The 23626-nt window shown below is 42.2% G+C and overlaps 1 protein-coding gene across 1 annotated transcript; it reads left to right on the plus strand.

The window, feature by feature from the left end:
* The first annotated feature begins 3421 nt into the window (after positions 1 to 3421).
* On the plus strand, positions 3422 to 22379 carry C2H3orf85 (chromosome 2 C3orf85 homolog). Its single transcript, XM_083173255.1, has 4 exons — positions 3422 to 3598; positions 3901 to 4034; positions 16356 to 16447; positions 21079 to 22379. Exons 1-4 carry the CDS (start codon positions 3550 to 3552, stop codon positions 21131 to 21133), a joined length of 330 nt encoding a protein of 109 aa, XP_083029381.1. The 5' UTR covers positions 3422 to 3549; the 3' UTR covers positions 21134 to 22379.
* Positions 22380 to 23626: the final 1247 nt, after the last annotated feature.

Consider the following 23626-nt stretch of genomic DNA (forward strand, 5'->3'; position numbering starts at 1 on the left):
TGTCATTTTTCAAACCGATCTTGTAACATAGCAAGTAGGAGCTGACTTTTTGATGCTCAGTGCATTTGGCCCTTAGTCTCTTTTTAACAATTGTTGTACACCAGATGAATATCCGTGGCACTGTGTCAAAGAGGATTTCTAAGTTTAAGTGAAGCCTAATAGCGAATATGTATTTTGCAATCAAGTCAAACATGGGTGTAAGTTAAGTAATACCCCTTTCCCACTGCAGCTCTTAAACAGTAATTTGCCATTTTTTTAGCCTTTTTAAAGGGGTAGAGCTGCAGTGGGAAAGCTCCAGGTTGCCGACTTTCTCGGCTCCTAATTGGCCGCTAGGCGGCCAATAGAATCATTCGGATGAGAGGTGCGGAAGATGAAACATCTCTGCGCCTCTCATTCCAATCGGGTACCGGCGGCTGAATACGGCGGAGACGGAGAAGATGACGGGATCTTCACCAGATGACCTGGTGAGTAGGATTTCCTTCCACATGGATTTCTTTGGATCCGGACTCTTCAGCCCTGGAGCCCCGGACCAGCCCCGGAACCAAGGCACCGGCAGCGGACCCAGGGACCTATCGACGGGCTCAAGATAGGTAAGTATCAGTATGTATGGGCTTTGTATGTATTAAAGTTTTATTTTTACTGGGTTTCAGTGTGTTTATTTGACTATTTTTTTCTGTGGAACTACAAGTGCCAGCGGGCCCTTTAATGCTCCACATGCTGGGACTTGTGGTTCTCCAAGTCCCAGCATGCGGGGGAGGCTTGCTGGGACTCATAGTTCCACAGTAAAAGACAATAGTTATTCTATTTTTTTTACACTTCAATCAGCCCGGTGACCACCGCACAGGGTCACCGGGGACAGCACCAGGCATCAGCCTGGTCAGGTAAGTCCTGAAGGGGGGGGGACTACTTAATTGGGGTTGCCCTGAGGAAGATCTGCGAAGCGTACGCCATCCGACCAAGCCGTGCGGACGTCTCCTGTAGCACTGTATTATTGTTTTTCTATTTACTAGTCCTTATCAGGACTCTAATGTATCTATTTCCTTTGGTCTGTTCAGTACCCAATCGGCACTGATTGTGCCCAAGCAAACTCACGCCAGGTTACCCTACAGTCTGCTGTCTCCCCACAAGAGACAAGCAGCTGACGGTAACAGCGTGTCATACCACCAGCACCACTGGTCATTCAGCCGCTACATTATAGAAACACTACAGCGATATTGTTACAGATAAGTGGCCCAGTTAGGTGTGCTGGCAGGATCGACAAATACCTGCTTAAGACTGCGATAAGCAGCTACTCTAATAATACAAGCGTGTGTTTGTATACAATTGCAATATCTCCCAGTGTGTGTGGGACCTACAATCCAGTACACTTACTGGTGCCTCTGCACCGTAAGGAACTGATAATACCAGCCTAAACACACTATATTAAAGGATATGTGGGTACTTGTGTATTATCACGACGCCCATCGCATCGCATCACATACCACTAATTAAGGTATGCGATTGCATGCGATGCGACGCGATCATGCCCGATTTGGGCTTATTCCCATGTTAAATGCCCCCCCAGACCCAATTTTTAATTGTATCCCCACCCTGATGGGTAATGAGTATGTTAAATGCTCCCCACTGTTAACGCCACCCCACTATCAACGCCAGCCCTAAGCGTGGCGAGCGCAGCAAGCCCGCAAGGGGCGGTGGTACGCGTCCTCCGACCTTTTCATACCCCCACTATCCACGTCGGCGTGCAGTTGATTTCATATAGTGTGGCGAGCGCAGCGAGCCACCGACCCCGAAGCGCGGCGAGCGCAGCGAGCCCCCCAAGGACGCGGTAGACGAGCCCAAAGCGTGGCGAGCGCAGCCACTCGCGGGGCTCGCTACGCTCGACGCGCTTCGGGCTCGTATTCCGCGTCCCCTTGCGGGGCTCGCTGGAGGATGCGTACTGCCACCGCTCGCCATGCTTCGGGTTGGCGTTGATAGTGGGGTGGCGTTAACAATGGGGGGGCATTTAACATAGTCATTACCCATCAGGGTGGGTGTACAATCAAAAATCGGGTCTGGGTCACATTTAACATAGGAATTAGGCATCTGGGTGCTTGTACAACTTAAAATCGGGTCCAATCACGTCGCAACGCATCCGATCATATTGCATGCGATGCGACTCGATTTTTTGGTTGTACAATGCCCTGCAATGGAAATCGGGGGCGCCGTGATAATACACAAGTACCGATATGTGCACAGTATAATGCATAGAGTGAATTTAGTGGGCACAGTGCAGCTCATCTAAACACGAACAATCAACATAACAATAACCTAATATAGTACTGAACAGAACCTACAAAGAGAAATATATAGACAGCAGCAGACACCGTTCCTAATATGAAAATATGAAACAATATTGCTATTAGCGCATACTAAATAATTTACAGTTGCTCCAAGACGCCGCACGTGCATTTTTAATTGCACTGTAATCACTTGTTTAATGTTGTATGTTGTTTGTTATATTTCGCAGTTTTAAAATGTAATAATAAAAGGTAAATTTTATGACTCATTTTTTCTCTAATTGGTGCACCACTAATGATAAACCTTCTTTCTCTAACTACAAACTGTTAATTCCTTTGTCTGTGGTAGCACACCCCAGTGTAAGATGGATACAATCCAAACCATCAACCATCACACAATAAGGGGGCCAAGCATACTTGACGAGTCTCCCAATCTTGTGCAACAGACCATACAACCCCACAACTATCCCTCTCCTCCTTGTACTCTGTTGTGGGTGGCAAAGGCAAAGGGAAGGGTGCAAAGGAACTCCACTGAAAGCAGGGGACTTTGCCACCTTCCGGGGGGGGGGGGGGGGGGGGGGTTGTCGGGAGATTGGAGGGCCGCATGATTTAAAATAAATTGGGGGGGGGGGGGGGGGGTTAGGGGGGAGTAGGTTGAAGTTTTGCCTAGGGTGCTGAGAAGCCTTACACCGGCCCTGAACACACCCCTCCCAAATCTAAATCTCACTGCCCATGTTACATCTGCCCCATCTGCAGTGCACATGGTTTTGCCCATTTTGAGTACAGATTTGCCCTGAGATCAGCTCTGAATTAGGCCCAGTGAATGGTCCTTCCTGCACACTAGCTAATGTAAAATACTATGATTTTCATTATTTGTTTATGCTACGGGAGTGTATATTTAAAATAATGGATATGATTTGTTATTATTATTATAATATTATGATACGAATGATTGCAGTGCAGACAGTGATTCTGGAAAATATATAGAAGTGTACTTATTTTGCAGTTAATACTGAAGGTTTCTGATCATCCAGCGTGGCATCCATGTAATCTCTGGTGTAAAGTGCAAGCAAGGTTTGGCAGTTTCAGTGCATGACAATCTAGACCCATGTTAATCAGTATATAAACATAAGTTTGCAGGCTTCAAAGGTCACAGCAAATGAGTTAAGGACAGACAGAAAGAAAGAACCATAACCTTAGCACTTCACTTAATATATGACATCGTTTTAAACAGTCAAATCTGTGTTATTTTCAGAAAATAACCCCAATCACAATGCGGAATTCAGTGATTGTTCTTTTTCATCTGTTTCTTTTAATACAAGGTAAGACAAGAAATATTTTTATTTTTATATTTCTTGGTATAATAGCTACTTCCTTAGGAAAAACACAGTGACACTTAATCCTGACAATCTCAAAAAACACACAACATGCTTAATAAAAAAACACAATTGTTTAAAATGATTTTTTTTTTTTTTTTACATATGGTTAAACATATAGTATAATCTTGTGTGATTCCTAAATGAACAGTTACTGACAATTAAAGCACAATCAATATATCTAGATCTATAGAGTGGTTGGTGTAAATGTAAGTCATTTATCTTTTATTTCTAAATTGTTGGTTTAGTTATTCTGGGAGCTCCATTATTTGCAGAGGAAGCGACAAACCAATTTTTAAGGCTTAAAAGACAGGCATTCTCCAAACATTTCTGGGAGCCAGATCCCGCAGAGAGTTCTTGGGCATCTACAGTTACACAAAAGGTAACATATGATAAATACATTTTACTTTTAACTTGTGGGGATCTAATTTTTACCATGTCTTAATGGAATGAATGAAATAAAGCATTTGATACTTATACAACTTGTTTGTATAATGTAAATGATATACTAAATGGCACACAGAGTAACATAGTAACATAGTAATTAAGGTTGAAAAAATACATTAGTCCATCGAGTTCAACCTATTTGACTTGTAACTGCATCCAGTTTTGATTTCAATTCATTAACAGTAGTTGCTGTAACCACCCCTGCCGGCAATGAGTTCCAGAATGTTATTGCTCTAATGATGAAGAATCCTCTTCTTAATTCAGTATGGAATTTCTTTTCCTCGAGCCTCAGTACATTCCCGCGTGTCCTAAGTATAGGCCTGTTGGTGAACAAATCATCTCCCAGTTCCATATGATTTCCAATCTGGTATTTGAACATACTAATCATATAACCTTTCAATCTCTGTTTCCCAAGTGAAAACATATTCAGCCTGGTTAACCTGTCTTTGTATTCTAGTGATTCGAGACCTTTTACTAGCTTAGTCGCCCTTCTCTGTACCTGTGTTTGTCCTTTTTGTGTCCATATTATGTCCTATTTATGTCCTTCTAAATGTGCGGTGCTAAGAACTGAACACAGTATTCCAAGTGTGTTCTAACCAATGCCTTGCAATGAGTCACTGTTACATTGGCATCCCTTGAATCCGTTCCCTTTTAATGGGTGTATGTAATGGTTCATACTTTTACTAAACTTAGAGCTATATAGAATCATTTTTAAAAAGGACATCCACTCAATATTTAAAAAGGATCTAAGATTCTCTGCCACCTTCTGAGATTCAGGTTGATAGATGACAAATGCTTGCTGTGACATGTATATTGAGGTCTTAAATCCTTCATTATAATTTAGTGACGTCTTAAATAATATTCATATTTTTTTTGTTACGTGAATAAAACTGTCCAAACAACATAGGCGTGCGCAGCCCATTTTCTTAGGGGGTGCACCATTGGAGGGGTGTGTCCATTACAGACTACTGGGCGTGTCCATCGCCGCCTACTGGGCATCAATGCAAACTAAATAGAAGGTGACTTATTTATGTATATGCACTTGAGAGTGAATCATTCTCCCACACATATACTAGACACAGGGACATTGCATGCCAAAGGCGCGCTGCAAAAATCTACACTGTAATGCCCATTACACATAATGGCACACACTGTAATGCCGCGCACTGTAATGCCCATTCCACATAAAGCCACACACCATAATAACCATCACACATAATGCCACACACATTAATGCCCATTACACATAATGGCACACACAGTAATGCCCATTACACATAAGGGCACACACAGTAATGCCCATTACACACAATGGCACACACAGTAATGCCCATCACGCATTATGCCATTCAACATAATGCCCATTACACTTAATGCCACACACCATAATGCCCATCACACATGCCACACACAGTAATGCTCATTTCACATAATGCCACACACCGTATGGCATTACAGACATTACACATTATGCCAGGGCTTGCCAATTTTTTGTAAAATAGGGACAGTGCACGCCAAAAATTTACACCGTTATGCCTATTACACATCACACACCCATTACACAGTATACAACATGCCCTAATGCCTATTACATGTTATGTCACACACCATAATGCCCATTACTTATCACACTGTAATGCCCATTACACATTACGCCACACACCATAATGTCCATTACACATTACGCCACAAACCGTAATGCTGATTACATGTTGCGCCTCATACTGTGATGCCCATTACACGTTGCGCCTCACAATGTGATGCCCATTACCCCTCACACCATGATGCCCCTTACACGTTACGCCTCAGACCGTGATGCCCTTTACACATTACACCTCACACCATGATGCCCATTACACCTCACACCATGATGCCCATTACACCTCACACCATGATGCCCATTACACCTCACACCATGATGCCCATTACACCACACACCGTAATGCCCATTGCATCACACACCATAATGCCCATTATATGTTGCGCCTCACATTGTGATGCTCATTACACGTTGCACTTCACACTGATGCCCATTACATGTTGCGCCTCACACTATAATGCCCATTACGCCTCAGACCATGATGCCCCTTACATGTTACACCACAGACTATGATGCCCATTACACATTATTTGACATACGTGATGCCCATTACACATTATGCCACATGCCCTTAGGCGTGCGCACATTGAGTGTTAAGGGTGCACAGGCACCCCCTAATGCTGTGCCCCCACCCCACACTTATTGCTGATAGTAATACCAGCAATACCTTTTACCAAAAGACTTTTGCTTTTTAGACCTGTATTCCATTAAAATAATCGCCCATCAATCATGTGTGTTTTGCATTATTAATTGTATTACACCATTGTCATATTACAAAATATCTGTGTCATCCAGATATGATTTTGACTTTATTTGAACATACTGTTACACAGATTAATTAGAAGATTAAAACTGAAATAGGCAGGTTATAATGGTGTGGCTGAGAGACATTTTATATTGTAGTGAGTGCACGCCTGATTGGCGGTGTTAGACAGACCCAATGGCGGTGTTAGACATGCCCAATAGGTGGTGCTAGGCACACCATTTTGACAGTGCACCCCCTAATAAAATGTGCTGCGCACACCTATGCACATGCCTTAATGCCCATTACATATTATACTACACACCATAAGGGCTATTAAATATGATGCCTCATAAGTATTGCTTACCTACATGTTAATTGCTAGAGGTTTCATGCTTGATGCCAGGGCTTTCATGCTCAATGCCATGGGGATAACATGCTCGGAGGGCTCAGGAGGTCTCTGGAACAGCACACGCAGGGCTGGAGCACAGTAGCACAGCACTTGGCATTAACTTACAGGGGCAGTGGACTGGGCATACTGGGACTGGCTGGACATGGACAGGCAGCAGTCAGTAAAGCCAGATGTTGGCCAGCCGTGTAAATTTAAATGTTGCCGGTTGCTTCCCCAGTGTCCTTCTTTAGCTTCTGCGCATGCACCGGACACACAGTGGATGGGGACAGAGTGCCATGGAGAGGGGGACAGAGTGCCATGGAGAGGCAGTGTCAGAGAGAGAGGGCAGAGTGCCATTGAGAGGCAGTGTCAGAGAGAGAGGGCAGAGTGCCATGGAGAGGGGGGGAAGTGTGAAAGAGAGAGAGAGAGAGAAGAGAGTGCCATGGGGGGGGGGGGGGTGAAGCAGAGTGTCATGGAGAGGGGGGACAGAATGCCATGGAGAGTGGGGACAGAGAGAGAGAGTGGGAGCAGTGTCAGGGAGAGTGGGGGCAGAGTGCCATGGAGAGGGGGAGCAGAGTGCCATGGAGAGGGGGGGGGGGGGGCAGAGTGTCATGGGAAAGGAGGGCAGAGTCAAAGAGAGAGAGGAAGCAGTGTCAGGGAGATAGGGGGGAAAGTGCCATGGAGAGGGGGGGGGGGCAGAATGCCATGGAGAAGGAGGGGGCAGAGTGCAATGGAGAAGGGGGGGCAGAGTACCATGGAGATGGGGGTCAGAGTGCCATGCATATGGGGAGGGGGGCAGTGTCAGAGAGTGAGCAGTGTCAGGGAGAGGGGGGGGCAGTTTCAGAGAGGGAGCAGTGTCAGGAAGAGAGGGGGCAGAGTGCCATGGCAAGGGGGGGGGGGGCAGACTGCATGGAGAGGGGTATCAGTGTCAGGGAGAGCAGAGTGTCATAGAGAGGGGGGGGCAGAGTGTGTGAGAGAGAGGGAGAGTTTTAGGGAGAGGGTGCAGGAGGGAGAGCACACTACCTGTCCTGAATTGAGCTAAGTGAGGTATCTGATGGGGGCGGGCATTTCGCGGCATTAAGCCCCGCCCCCTTTCTACCCGCGAATCGCGGAACTCTCCTTCTCTGAGTGGCTGCAGCCTTGTGATGACTGGGGACTTCCTCCCAGACCAGCAGCCACTAGGAGGTGCAGCAATCGTGCGGGGGTGCCAGTCATTAGGAGGTGCCTGTGCACCCCTGGCACCCCCTGTGCGCACGCCTATGCCAAACAAGTAGCAATTATATATCTTTTCCCTAAAGCCAAGCTGAAGGTTTGCCGTCTAATTTATCTAGCTATGTTAATCACCAAGTCATTTAGGACATGAACCTCAGTTCCAGCATATTTGAGCCTCTTTGTTCAGTAGAAGGATGGCCACTAAAAAAAATAAAAAAAATGACAATGCACATTTTCCAACTACATTCATCAGCATTATTAATAGACTCATTATTGGGCATTGTGATTGTTTTGTGGCCATAATCATTGTGGTGTTATATTGTCCCATTTGCTATTTATCACCTATGAAATTAAAATGTGTATGGCCAGCATTAGAGTTGAAGATTGTCCTATGGGGCTGTGAAGAAAAATCGGTGAGTCTAGAGCTAGTGTAAGTGCAGCATATACAGTTGACTTATGTTGAGCCCCATACACATCAAATGATAGGGGCAGTGGCCAATATCATTAACATTATCAGCCACGGGTCCCGATATTGGCCCTTATTCTAATTGACTCTGTCGGATGCGTATTTTGGACGGCCAGTTCTTAGCCCCGTACGAATCGCACAGACCGTCCAAATGCGGTAAGACGCCATGCAAATGGACCTCGAGTCAGTAGCGCACGCAGGGGGGGTTTCTGAGTACCCAGAAACCCCCCTAGGAGTCTAAGGGCCCTCAGCTGAAAGCTGAGGGTCCCCTCTTTCCATGGGTATAAGAATTTTAAAAATCGGCCCTTGGGAACCGGAGATATCTGACTTCAAAGCAGTGATCCCCATCTAAGCCTGTTAATTGCACTTCCCAGTCAGATATTTCAGGTTCTGTCTGACGTAGAGTTTTTCTGAGGGTATATTCCAAAAGCTGGGACTCTCCCCCATTGGTGGACACTAGCAGCTTGTCTCTACTGTTCCCAGAACCAGAGATATCAGCCTTCCAGCAGCTGGTTACTGCTCCAGCTCCACACACCTGGTATGTAGTTTTATATACTCGTTGGCAGATTGCTCTGCCTCCTGAACTCTGATCCCCTAGTCCACAATACCATTTGGTAAGTGGGATTCTCTAGTTTTCAATTCCATTCAAATCTAAGAAATGTATTTCTGGGAACTGGAGATATCTGCAGTCAAGCAAGCTGTCCTCCCACCAGAAAATTATGAATAATAAGCCCACTCCACTATACACCCTTCCTCTGCGTATTAAACATCCTCTACCACCCTGGTTATGTATCAGGGCCCCTTCATTCAGCCCAATGCCCACTTCTCCCACCCCATCTCCCACCATCTGTGCAGTAAAGGGGTAATTAGTGGAAATTACTGATCCATCCTACATGCTGAGTGGTTGATATAATACCCCCTACCACCCCCGGGACATCAAAGCTTCCCCCACCCCTACCGCTGGAGGATCAGTAGGGGCCCCAATACATTGCTATGCCCAGGGTTCTACACTGCTGTTGACGCCCCTGTATGTATGTATGTATGTATGTATGTATGTATATATATTTTTGTTATTTATTTATTATTATTTATATACATTTGGTCTATCTATAATACTTTAACTGACCCGGCATATACTGGGTCACCTAAGTGTCCATCTCCGTGCTTTGCTCCGCCCCTCTGGAAACCCCCTTCTAAAAATCCTGCGTTTGCCACTGCGAGTGGATGTTTCATGTGAACACCTCCCCCATCTGTGGGAACCTCTCCCATTCTCCGATGGTCACCGACCATCGAATGATGGACCGAGCGGTCAGGCAGCCCCGAGTGCTCCAGACCACTCAGTAATTTTTCCGTGTGAAAGCAGGGATATGGGCGGCCAGCTGACATCTGCCTATTTCAGCTGTCCTCCCCCACACGTGCGTCATGGCCGGATTACCATACACATGCCCAGAATTTTCATGGGGGCGTATGCATATGGTAATGAGCCTAAACAGCCCTTCATGCCCCTCTCCACCCCCTGCTCGGTTGGTCCATACGATCCTTTTTCTGCACGGAATTCACGCCTTGTGCGGATGTGCGAGGCATTCGCACATGCGCAAAAACGCCTCTGCACATGCGCAAACACAATACATCGGCCGTGCGACCAAACACGCAGCCGTCCGACTCAATCAGAATAAGGGCCATTGTGGATACACACTGAATGATATCGGTAAACTATATCATTCAATGACGTCACCATAGCTTGGTAAACATGCGGATTGTTTGGCTACAGTATATAGCCAAATTGATCTGCATGTTCTGTAGACATACTGTATATCATCATTAACGATGCATTAACAATATTGAGTGTACACACTAGACGATATTGTGAACAATATTGCTCAGAAGCTCCTTTCTGAGCATGATCTTTCCCAATTTCCTCTAGTATGTTCGCGTCTTAAAACTTGTTTTCACATGTTATAGCCCTTATTTGTGACACATTGAAGTTGCTTTCACTTATCTAGTACTTTTTAACACTTTACTTGATATCTCTGACTATTGTGTTGCACTAATCCTTCATTTATTAAGAACTTACCCAAAGATGAAGTTACCCAATGTGCTCGTTAAGCCCTTAACCAAAATGATGCACAAAACACTATGTAATTGCAGATTTTATTGCAAAATTGATTACAGTTCTAATTAGTAATGTTTGATAAATGCACCCCCACTCCTTCTCTTTTTGTATATGGCACTAAAAGTCTCCTCAGAGTAGCACCTCTCATTACATGTAGTTTGTATGTGCAGTCTAGTGCCCCCTCTATTATATGTTAACACACACTATATACCAGTGGTCGCAGTGGAAATTTTGAAGTGGGGGTATGGAGAAGCTAAGAATGTTGTTCAGCTCGCGCCGAAGGTGCGAGCGCTCCAGAAAAGGGGCATGGCCATGTAAAATGGGGCATGGTCACACAAAGCTAGAGGCGTGGCTTCATCACAATAGGGGTGTGGCCATGAATGCCACATACCATAAAACCCAATGAACATGATACCACACACTGTAATGCCCATTACTCATGACGCCACACACCTTAATGCCCATTACACATTATACCACACAACGGAATACCCACTACACATGACGCAACATGTGGGTAAATTCAATAAAAAAAAAGCCACCATGTTTGGACAAAAACTTTAGGTCAGCAATCAACAATAAAACAAGAGCATTTAAATTCTATAAATATAACTTAAATGAGGATGCGTTCACCAATTACAAAGAATCAAACAAAATTTGGGGCAATCAAAGTAGCTAAAAGGGATTATGAAGAGTGCATAGCCACTGAAAGTAAACCTAACCCCAAGAAGTTTTTCAAATACATAAATAGTAAAAGTACAATTAAGGACAACATAGGCCCACTAACCGATATCACTGGAAAAAGTTTTACGGAGGATAAGGGAAAAGCAGAACTGTTAAATGAGTTCTTCTCATCAGTGTTTACTAAGGGAGAGCAGACTGTGGAATGCACACATACCACAAATGGGATGAACAAGCCAGACCTCAATATTGATTTCTCTACCGAGGAAATAATATTGAGGCCCAGCAAAATCAAAACAAATAAATCACCTGGGCCAGATGGGATTCATATTAGGGTACTAATGAAATTAAGGGAGGAATTAGCTTCCCCTCTACATTATATCTTCAATAATTTACTATCATCAGGAAAGGTACCAAAAGACTGGAGAATAGCAGAAGTAGTGCCATTATTCAAAAAAGGAAAAAAGGAGGATCCCGCTAATTACATTTGAAGGATTTTTAAGAGATGGGATCCAGGAATATTTAGACCTTCATAGTTTACTCAGTTATAACCAGCATGGGTTCGTGAAAAATCTTTCATGCCAAACTAATCTACTTGGTTTCTATGAAGAGGTTAGCAAGAACCTTGATAATGGAAATGCTGTAGATATGATTTTCCTAGATTTTGCTAAAGCCTTCGACACCGTACCACACAAGAGGTTGATAAATAAAATGGAGGACCTGGGATTAGGGGCAAATATCTGAAGATGGGTAGGGAACTGGCTGTATAATAGAGAACAAAGAGTGGTTGTGAACAGTGCAGTTTCAAATATGATACCAGTACTAAGTGGAGTGCCACAGGGTTCGGTTCTTGGGCCCATTTTGTTTAACATTTTTATTAACGATATTGGGATAGGGTTACTCAGCAATGTATCCATCTTTGCGGATGATACAAAACTGAGTAGAGTTTTTAAATCATCAGAAGATGTCACCACGCTTCAAAATGATCTTGACAATCTAGATGAGTGGGCAAAAAAGTGGAAGATGAGGTTCAATGTGGACAAATGCAAGGTCATGCACCTTGGGAGACATAACCAGTGTGCTAGTTATAACCTAAGCGGGGATGAATTGGGTAATTCAGTACTCGAAAAGGATCTAGGAGTCCAAACAGACAAAAAACTAGAGTGTAGTGTTCAATGTAATATAGCAACTAAACAGGCCAATAAAACTCTAGCATGTATTAAAAGGGGCATGGAAACTAGGGATTCAAAAGTAATTATGCCTCTGTACAAATCATTGGTTAGACCGCACCTCAAATATGGAGTACAATTCTGGGCCCCACACTATAAAAAGACATCATAGAATTAGAAAAAATCCAAAGAAGAGCAACTAAGCTTATTAGGGGAATGGAGACTTTAAGCTATAAGGAGAGATTAAGCAAGCTTGGACTATTTCCACTAGAGAAGAGACGTTTAAGGGGGGACATGCTCAACATGTACAAATATATCAGGGGCCAATATAAAGAACTGTCAAATACCCAGGAATCTAGAACGAGAGGTTATGAGTTTAGATTAGAAGAAAAAAGATTTTGTTCATCTAGAAGAAAAAATGTCTTTACTGTCAGAACAGTCAAACTTTGGAACTCTCTTCCTGAAGAAGTGGTGTCGGCAGACACTATAAATACGTTTAAAATAAGGTTGGATAAACATTTATAGGTTAAAAACATCCACGGGTATGAATAAGTAACAATCTGTAATCTTTAAAATATCAGAAAATACTATACAACAAGGGATTAGCTACTATAAACATAGGTTGAACTAGATGGACTGAAGTCTTTATTCAGCCTCACTTAATATGTAACTATGTAACAGACCATAATGCCCATTACATATTATACCACACACTGTAATGCCCATTACACATGACGCAACACACTGTAATTCCCATTACACATTATACCACACAACGGAATGCCCATTATACATGACGAAACACACCTTAATGCCCATTACATATTATAATACACACTGTAATGCCCATTACACATGTTGCAACAAACCGTAATGCCCATTATACATGATGCCAGACACCGTAATGCCCATTACACATGACGCACACACTGTAATACCATTTACACATGATGCCACACACCTTAATGCCCATTACATAATATTCCACGTAAGTGAGACTTATCCACATGCTCGATGCTAGGAGTTTATTTCACAATGCCAGGGACTTCATGCTTAATGTCAGGGGATACATGCCCGATGCCAAGCGGGGTCCATTCTTGTTAACACGGGGGATTACATGCTGGTTGCCAAGAGGGTTTCATGCTTGTTACTATGAGGTATTACATGATCGTTGCCAAGGGGGTTTATTCTCAGCCGCCACAATGGAAGCGCCGCGGCTGCCTGTCCACCCGGCAGACTGTAGCTGCTGGCACCCGGCGATAGGGATAGGGTGGGGAGATGACAGGCTCGGCCGGGGGTCAGGGTGCATAATATGTATTGAGTAGCGTGGCTGGGATCTCCTGATGATTTTTTTCTTCCCTCCCTGCAGCAGAGATGGAGGAGATTCCGCAGCCATTCACTGCAGCACACAGGAGACTGGCACCCAGCGATAGCGAAAGGTGGGGAGATGACAGGCTGGGCCCGGGGGTCAGGGTGCATTGTGCCCCCCGCTGTCATTTATTTATTTATTTAAGCTCCGTCACGTCCGCCCACCCACAGGTGACAGCCAGCAGAGAGTGCAGAGCGGTGAACTGCCCGTGCCCAGCAGTTTTCAGAGCGGGTTGCGACTATTTGAAATCTCGTGCCAGGTTGCGAGACCACTGATTGGCTGACATTCTTCCAGCGCTAGATTTCAAATAGCCGCAACCCACTCTGAAGACAACTGGGCAGCACGGGCAGTTCACCGCTCTCTGCCGGCTGTCACCTGGTTGTCACCTCACTGCCATTCTCTCGGTGGGTGGGCGGGCAGCCGCGACGGAGCATAAATACAAAAATAAATGACAGCGGGGGCACAATTCACCCTGAACCCCGGCCCACCTTTCCCTATCACAGGGTGACAGCAGTGCTGCAGTGAATGGCCGCGGAATCTCCATCTCTGCTGCAGAAAAAAAAGTTCAGTGCTTGAAGTGCCGGTATGTCATACCGTTGTATACCGGTCCACTTCGAGCACTGCTATACACAGTATATATGATAAAGTCTACTGAAAAAACTCGTTGGGTACTGCCTTTGTCCTCCTTCCAACTCAGTTAAGCTTACTTTTTAAAGTGATTTCTCTAGTACATAAATACATTTAATTATGTCGGTTTATACTACAAATATATACGTTATTTTTTGTAAATATCTGGTCATTGCTATTTTTGTAGTTTATTCACAGAATTCTAGTGTATAGGTTGCTGGAAAGATATCCACTACCCTATACATTTGCTTACAGTATGGTTTTACCCAGATCTAAAATGTAGGGGATAGCTGACAACATATGTATATATATATATATATATATATATATATATATATATATATATATATATATATATATATATATATATATATATATATATGATGTAGTGGCCCTAATAATGTGCTTGAGAAAGCAGCACCTCTATAGTACCTTGCTGTTAATAATGGCACAAGCGGAAAGAGAATGGAAGAAAGGAATAGAGGTGCGCTGTACTAATAACACCACTTAGTGGCTGTGTGCATACAATAAATCAGAAATAATTTGTTAAAACAAGTATACATTTATTGAAAGTTTTTCCAGCATATAGGATTTCATCCACAGTTTCCAGTTGTTAAAAATGCCCCATATAGTACAAATCCGCGGCCCGACACGTTTCGTCCCTTAGGACTTCATCCGGGGCAATGAATAAATCTATATAAGTGGTAGAAAGTATATATATATGCTTTTACAAAAATTTTACTGACATTTTTAAGCTTATTGTGGTTTTGTAGCAGTTCTTTTAACTATAACCAAACGATACACAAGTGACACCTAGCATCTACTATATATAAATATATAGATATATCAGCAGCAATAACTCCAATAATTTGTGAAGTAGGGGGCAGCCCACCCATTCATAAATACGAATATAAACACTTTTATTGAATCAAATAAAAAAAATTAATTCCAAGCCATTGGCATAAGTCAGCAAAAAACGGTTACAATGTTGTATTCGCATATTCACCCTTCCAATTGTTAGTCAGTTCGAGCTCATCATCAAAAGTCAAGTTGACGATACCATTTCAATGTCAAAAGCATCTTCCTCATGGACTTCTAATCTCAGACTGCCAGTATTGGTACATATATACCCCTACCCAACCATCAATAATATAATTTACCTGTGCAACACAATCACTTTGTAACCGGAAATACCTTATATGGACATCCACCTATTGGATTACCATACAACATTAAATATCACATCATTGCAAAATAAATTGATAACATAAAGCGGTATATTCAAAGTTAGCCGGTGCACATATATTAAATTACAAAAACCATTTAGATAGCCTTACACATGAATACAGAGGACTATGACACAAGCAGAAATCGGAGGTACCCACATTGAAGGATACCAACCACGCCAGCTAGAGCCGGAAGCCAGGTCCTGGCTAATAAGGCCAGCCTCCAATGCCCATAGGAGCAATCCTGTCCCCGCCAAATGCAGAAGTCAGGACTCCCCCCTGCATCAATCGCCAACCCTGCCAGCAAGAACCAGAAGTCCCCGGCCATGTGGAGAATCACCTCATTCGCTGGCTGACACAGCAAAATTAGTTCATGCCAACTAGACCTATACTGAAGCAAGATATATATACCAAAACATTTACCAAATCATATTAGAAATCAAAATAGTAAAAATAAAAATAGTAAATGATAAATGAATACATATATATAAACGTTACAGATGCTTTTATATAATTAAGCCTGTCAATATCTGAAATCACTTTTATTCAGATATGATCAACCACAGTTCCTGTGCTGTCCCATAAACATAATTTTTTATTATGTTCCATTCTTTGTTTTTGTTTGCATGTTTGTTTTTCATTTTTATTTTATTTTATAAGGCAATGGAATCATGGACGTCATTGATGAAGTCTGCACAATATTACCCAAATGTGGAGCAAGCTTATTCATCATACTATCCTTCTGCAATTGGGTAAGTTTAGTCGCCATTTTCTATAATTTCCCTTTTAAAAAAAATTTGTGTGTTCCCTTTTACTTCCTTTAATCCCAATATTTCCTGTTTTGAAACTGCTGTAGAAGGAGTGAGAGTCGTACAGTTACTGATGCTATAAAAAAAACTGTTTTGTTTCTTTACATATATACACCCGCCACTCCCCTTCAACAAAATCTGCACTGGCTCCCATTCCCCTACAGAATCCTCTTCAAACACCTCACACTCACATACAGGGCCATCTCTAATTCCATTGCTCCATATATCTCTAACCTCATCTCCATTCATACACCCTCCCGCCCTCTACGGTCGGCTGACGAATGTCGTCTCTCCTCCACCCTGATCACTGCTTCCCATGCTAGAGTACAGGACTTTGCCCATGCTGCACCCCTTCAGTGGAACGCACTCCCTCGCTCCATTAGACTCTCCCCGACCTTGCAAAGCTTCAAACGGGCACTGAAAACTCACCTATTCATCAAAGCATACCCTTCCACTGCATAAACCAGCTGGTTCTCTGACCCCTTGCCTTTTTACATCCTGCTATCTAACCACCACCCACTCACGTGCACCTCTTTTAATCTGTCTGTCTCCCCTTCCTACTAGATTGTAAACTCCTCTGAGCAGGGCCCTCTTCCCTCCTGTTGTCAAAGCCCACTTCTCTTCACATTTCACTCACAGCTCTCCCATACTCAAACACTCAGTGACCATCTTCGTCTGCATACTCATCTCCATCATTGGCCTTAAGCCTCTAGTTGTATGTTGATTGAGTCCTCACTACTTATATTTAAGCTGTAATGTGTATTGAAATGTGGAGCTCTTTATTTGTACTCTATTTTTGTTATTTATTCAATGTTATGCCAAGTTTTGTCTCCCTGTATTGTTCCTTTGTACAGCGCTGTGATGCACTTGTGGCACCTTATAAATAAAAGTATAATAATAATAATAATAATAATATACAAAATAAAATGATCACATATACATTATATTTTTATGATATTCCAACGATATAATATACCAGAAAACAAGGCATAACTAGAACTTTGTGGGCCTTTTAGCAAATCTTGAAAGTCCCCCAGCCCTTGTTACTATAATGTCCCTTAGCGGTAGGTGAGAAAGGCTTGAGAGCGAAAAATAAAGAGAGAGGAGCAAATTAGAGAGAGATAGAGAGACGGTTTCATGGAAAAAGAGGAATTGAAAGATAGAGAAAGAGATAGGGTGTCAGGAAGAAATAAAGATAAACTGATGAGAGGGGAGATAGAAGGGGTGTTAAATTCGCACCCTTCGCAGGGCCAAAGTAGCTGAAAATTGCTCGCACCCCTATGGAGGTGCGAGAACTTTTCAGCTATTTCGGCCTGCCGTAAAGTGCGCCCGGTGACTTGACAATTCGCAAACCCTTCGGGTGAAATAGGATTGACCCCCATGCCAGGAATGTATAGAAACATGAGGTAAAAATATGTAGCTACTTTCCTGGGAAGTTCCAGTAGCCCCGAAATCTTTGTTTCTTTTTCTACAAATGTCTAAGTAATATTTGGTCCTGTCCAGCCAGGCACACGCTTCATTGTGTCTATATTTATCAGTCATGCATCCAGTTAGAATTCCTAATTGTATACATTTTCTTTGTTACATTTTATGTCTTAATCCTTCTGAATTAAACTGTACATTGAGGTATTCTATTTTATATTATATGGTACCTTGCTAAAATTATTCTCAACTGTCCCAATTTAGGCAGCCCCTTCCATGTCCCTTTTCTGGCCTTTTTTCCCAGTTCCTCACCTTATTTACTATATTGCTCTTCAAGAGTTTATTAACTTAAATGTTACTGTGAAACTGTGAAAGTTGCACACATTAAACTATCCTAATACTTCAGACCTGTATTTTGTAAGATAATAGCTACACATAGCACATGGCTATTTGTTTCCTGTCAATTACATTATTTAGCCAAATTGACAAATCTCAACATTATATCTTTGAAAGTTGGAAATATTGGGACGTATATCAATGTATGCAGATTTAAGTGAACAAGCTACAATTATAGACAAAACATGTGCTCCTAATGAGTTAAACCCCCAAAAAATATATTTGACTGATAATTTCAGAAATAGATTTAGTCATTAAAAGGAAGCCCAGTATTTTAAATACTTCATATGCCATTTTAATTATTTGCCGTGTTGGAAAATATAAATTATTTACAAGAGTTATCAGTTCCTATGAGCTAAGTGCATAAAATATGTAGATGCTATTTAATTTTCCTTCAGAACTTCCACATGCAGTTTTACTTTGATTCGAGTACAGTATATTCCTTACTCAGTAATGATAAATAAGGAATCTAAATACACAATTAATTAAAGGAAATTTGAAAAATAATGTCACAAAAACACCTATCTACATTTACTGGGATGTTGTTGTGGTCAACCAATCCAATTCTATCTATTTTCTTCTAGAAGGTGCTAAATAAATACGTAGATTGTGATTGGGTGCCAATACCAACATCCCATCTTCAATTGAACTCCCTACTTAGTAAATAAACCCCAAACTACTTAAATGAGTCCTACTCATGAGAGCTCACATTCTAGTTAATTTGCATGTTGAGCATTATTACAAATAGCAAAATATATACAATCTGTATTAAAAAGCTGTATACATTAAGTAACTGCAACAATGCAATTTCATTATTTATTAGTGGATTGTAAATATAACTCCAATTTACTTTTGCAATCCATATTCTAATGAACTCTGTAGCAGATGCTCATTTTGAATATAAATGAATAGAATTGGTAATAAATAACAGAAAAAAAAATGTTCAGCTTCATTCAAAAAGCTGCCATGTAGTGTGACATGATAGACATTTTCGAATACACACATAATTTGTGATAGAATTACATTATCATAAAATGGTTATTGAATTGTAATTGTAATCTACAAAATAAATTAATAAATGTCTATAACCAGCTGAGCCCTGTGTTATGTGCTAGGAAGGGTTAATATCGCTATTTATCAAATGTGGCTATCTACAGTAGCTATGAGGAAATCTCATGGGCAGTGGGCTGTGAAGCCAGAGGTAAACACATTAAGTATATAAAGCTGCGGTGGGCAGACTGGTATCTAAATAACATATATTTGAATATGCAGACATGTCTTTGATTACACATGCCACAATGCAGCTTCCTCGCTGTTATTTTACATAAATGTACATAACGTACTATCCCATTACTCACTGAGCAAAGTGAAATAAGCTACTTCATTTTTTAGAATTCAATACAGTGAATCACAGAAAAAAATAAATAAATACAGTGCTATAAAATGAAATGTTGGATCAATTGTACAAGTAAAAATGTATTTATTACACAAGCGAATATATGATAAAAGAGTATGTAAGTGGCATAAAAACAAAAATGGCACACTGAGAGAAATATGGAAGTCCCTTGGTAATATAGGAAATGCTCAGTCTTGTATTGGGGGTTGTGACATGAGATAAAGTGCTGATAAACAATTACCGTCCTCACCACTGGAGTCCGTATACAATGCTGGTATGCAATAATTGTCCTCACCACTGGAATCCGATTGAAGATATGGAAAGTGTGACATTGCTGGAAGATAATAGATGGCACTCAGGGTCATCGCTAGTAGGCGGGTACATAAGATCCAGTCCAAATGGTTGGGAGGACCCAAACGGTAATGGGTAAGGGAGCAAATTTCCCGATGATTCAGTTGCACTTACACAGTGGTCAGGCCTGTTTGTGTGAGGCCAAGTTTCCAGCAGTGATGTAGTTGGAGACGTGGTCACAGTTGGAGCAAATAAATCTGTCAAGGATTAATTGGAGCTACAGCCAGGGTTCTCTGGTGTGCCAGGGGTAGGTGTCCCTAACGCGTTTCGTTGTGCTATGGACAACTTTGAAAAAAGTGGATTACATATGTGAACACCAAACTCAAATAAACTATAAGATGTTTAAATGTAAATAAGCATAAATATTTTTTTACTTTGTCATAATTGCATTGGCCATTTTAATTCAATTATTTTTTTGTGCATAAATGACTTTGGTCTGTGTAAGGGTAGAGATGAGCGGGTTTGGTTTGACTTGCATTTACTCAGTTGCTATTGTTATGTGTTTTGGACAGCCAATAAGATCCTGCTATGAGATCTGAGTAAATCCGAGTAAAACCAAACCCGTTCATCTCTAGCAAGAAAGTATATCTTTTTGTTTGAGATCGGCCCGAGAAATCGGATAATAACTGGCAAATTGTATGTGTTTTGTCTCCGATTCCAATCCGATCGCTGGGTCACTTTCCATTGTATTGCGTGTGATTTTAGCACGCAATTCCTCAGCCAGTAGTTTTTCTTTAAGCTGCCACTGCCTCGGGTTCAGAGATATGATCACACTCTCATCAGCAACAAGCCTGAAAGCTTTACATCTAAGTCACTATCTTCTATTGGCAGCCCAAATAAAGCAGACACCACAAAGTCAATTTATGGTGAATATATCCTAGAAAAACGTCATGTTTTAAAGGTATAAACTTTCTGGCTAAAATAAACAAGATAAAGTGCAAAGTGTAATGACTTTCTGCAATTAATAATAAATAAAGCCATCTAAATTATACATTGTACTTTCCTGTAGGAACCAACTGAGAGACTGTATCCGTATGCTCTGGCCTTGGGAATCCAATGAATAGGATGAAACATACACACAAAATGAATGTTTTTATGTATGTAATTAATGTTTCGTTATGCATAATTGAGCAGTTGTTATTGTGGTAAGTTATAATAAATAATTGTATTGTGATATAATTAGTGCAAATGTACGTAATTCATGTTAATTGATTCTTTATATTGCACACTGCCCTGTTTCAGTATCTGGGAGTTTTCAGTTATCATCTTACCTTCCTCATACTTTCAGCACTAAAGGCCAATACACACTTGCCAATGCCATGTAAGTATGGTCGGTATGGTAGACAGAGCCGCTGACAGGGGGGTGCTGTGGGTACAGCTGTCCCAGGCCCCGCCCTCTGGAAGGGCCCAGGTAGCTCATTTTGCCCACCCCAACCCTCCGCTGTGCTGCCTGTGCTGCACTCAGTGTACTGAACGAAGGACAGGCTTCTTCAATGCAGGAAGCCGGCAGCCAATTAAAATGCTGCATCGGCTTTTGAGACAATCTGAGCTTGTGTACCGTTAGCCAAGAGTGGCTGCTGGTACCCGAGCTCTGATTGGCTCATCGGTCAGTGCTGCATTTTATTTGGCCACTGGCATCCTGCATTGAAGAAGCCTGTGCTTCAGGACTTGCTGCGTTCAGCAGGAGGGGACGAGGGAACAGTAGTTGGGTGGTAAGTGAAGGGAGAGGGGGGGAGGGGCCCCAACTGGGAATAAGTCATGGGCCCCATAATTCGTAGTGGCAGACCTGATGGTAGGGGAAGCAACATTGAGGGGGAAGCCCTCAATGTCACTCAACATCACTCAAAAGTGCCAAAATCGGCATATCGCTCATTATGTTGCATAGTATGTACGCAGCTTTAGGCCCTGTATCTTTATGTTAATATAGTGCCAATGGTCAACCTGCAGTATACACCACAGTGGCTGTGGCACTAATCCGCTGTGAAATAAAGATTGACCATAATTCACATAATTGGACATTGCACCAGCCCTATGGAAGTGCAGAATGTCTGACTGAACATGGCTGCTGGTGTCATATTTAGACACAGTCACTGACTCCAACACACCTGCACAAGCCTCCTTGTAGCAGAACTGATTTGTGTGCTTTATAGGTGATCACCAGCTACAGGAGATGGTGATTACCTGGAAGCAGATTTGAGATGTTGTGTGTTTGCAGGGGTGAAATGAGGCACAATGAGACCTGACTGGGAAACTGGTAAATAAGTGTACAATGCATAGAAGAATAAACATCAACAAGATCTTCTACCTTAAGCGTGACCACTGTTCACATTGGGATTTATTTAGAGTAAATTGTATGTGAAGGAATGACTCTGTTGTACTGTAGTGGGGCTATATCACAGTATACAGATGGATTTAGCTGAATACTTAATTGAAGTGTTAAATTGATGCTGTTTAGTATACTATGTGCATATTACATGCATAAGCAGCCAGAAACTGTGCTCCATGCAAAAGAAAACTGCATTTGCACCCTTTGTATAGTAACACGGTATCTCCAGATGCAAATTCGCACCCATTGGGCTTGAGGCAGAGCTGGATCTGAATTGGGTGTACAGTATGTTGCTTCAAAGAAATGTGCATGGAAATAATGGGTATGTGGTAGGGGCCCTATACAGCACAGTCCTATACAGCACAATGGGCCTTATTTTGGTTCATTCTTTCTGACAAAATCCTTCTTAGATGGGCAAAACCATGTGCACTGCAGGTGGGGCAGATGTAACATGTGCAGAGAGAATTATATTTTAGTGGGGTTTTACTTCAAAGTGAGATCTATATTGCAGTGTAAAAATAAAGCAGTCAGTATTTTCCCTGCACAGAAACAAAATTACTCACCCAAATCTAATTATCTCTGCACATGTTACATCTGCCCCCCCTGCAGTGCACATGGTTTTGTCCATCTAAGAAGGATTTTGTCAGAAAGAATGAACCAAAATAAGGCCCAATGATACATATATTTAATGTACAATTCAAATGCACAGTCTGGAACTTGATTCCTAAAGGAGGTGGTATGCCCTTGTTCTTAATGAGGCTCATTATGGAGTAAATACATACAGTACCACCAGCACGGAGCTTTCAGGAAAGTCTTGTAAAAAAATTTGAGTTTGCTTGAAGAGCTTTGAAGAATGTTTGATGTGTGGTGTGGATTGTTGTATTGTACGTGCTCTTTAGAAGACAGGATGCCTTTAAATGTCCTATTCTATTAACCCCTTCCCGACAATTGACGTACATTTACGTCATGGTCGGGAAGTACTTCCCGACACATGGCGTAAATGTACGTCATGGCATTTAACTGTCACCGCGTCTATAGACGCGGTGACAGTTTCAACATGTCTGCTGTCCCTGACAGCAGACATGTCCGTGCATGCCCAGGGGGGGCTGCGATGCCGCCCCCCCGTCGGCGATCGCTGTGATTGGCTGTTCAGTGTGAACAGCCAATTACAGCGTTTTCCTGTGTCACCGGCGAATAACGTTCGCCGGTGACACGGGATCGGAGGTGATTG

This window comes from Crinia signifera, chromosome 2 (assembly GCF_055691185.1).
Source record: "Crinia signifera chromosome 2, ASM5569118v1, whole genome shotgun sequence".
In the NCBI taxonomy this organism is placed as follows: domain Eukaryota; kingdom Metazoa; phylum Chordata; class Amphibia; order Anura; family Myobatrachidae; genus Crinia; species Crinia signifera.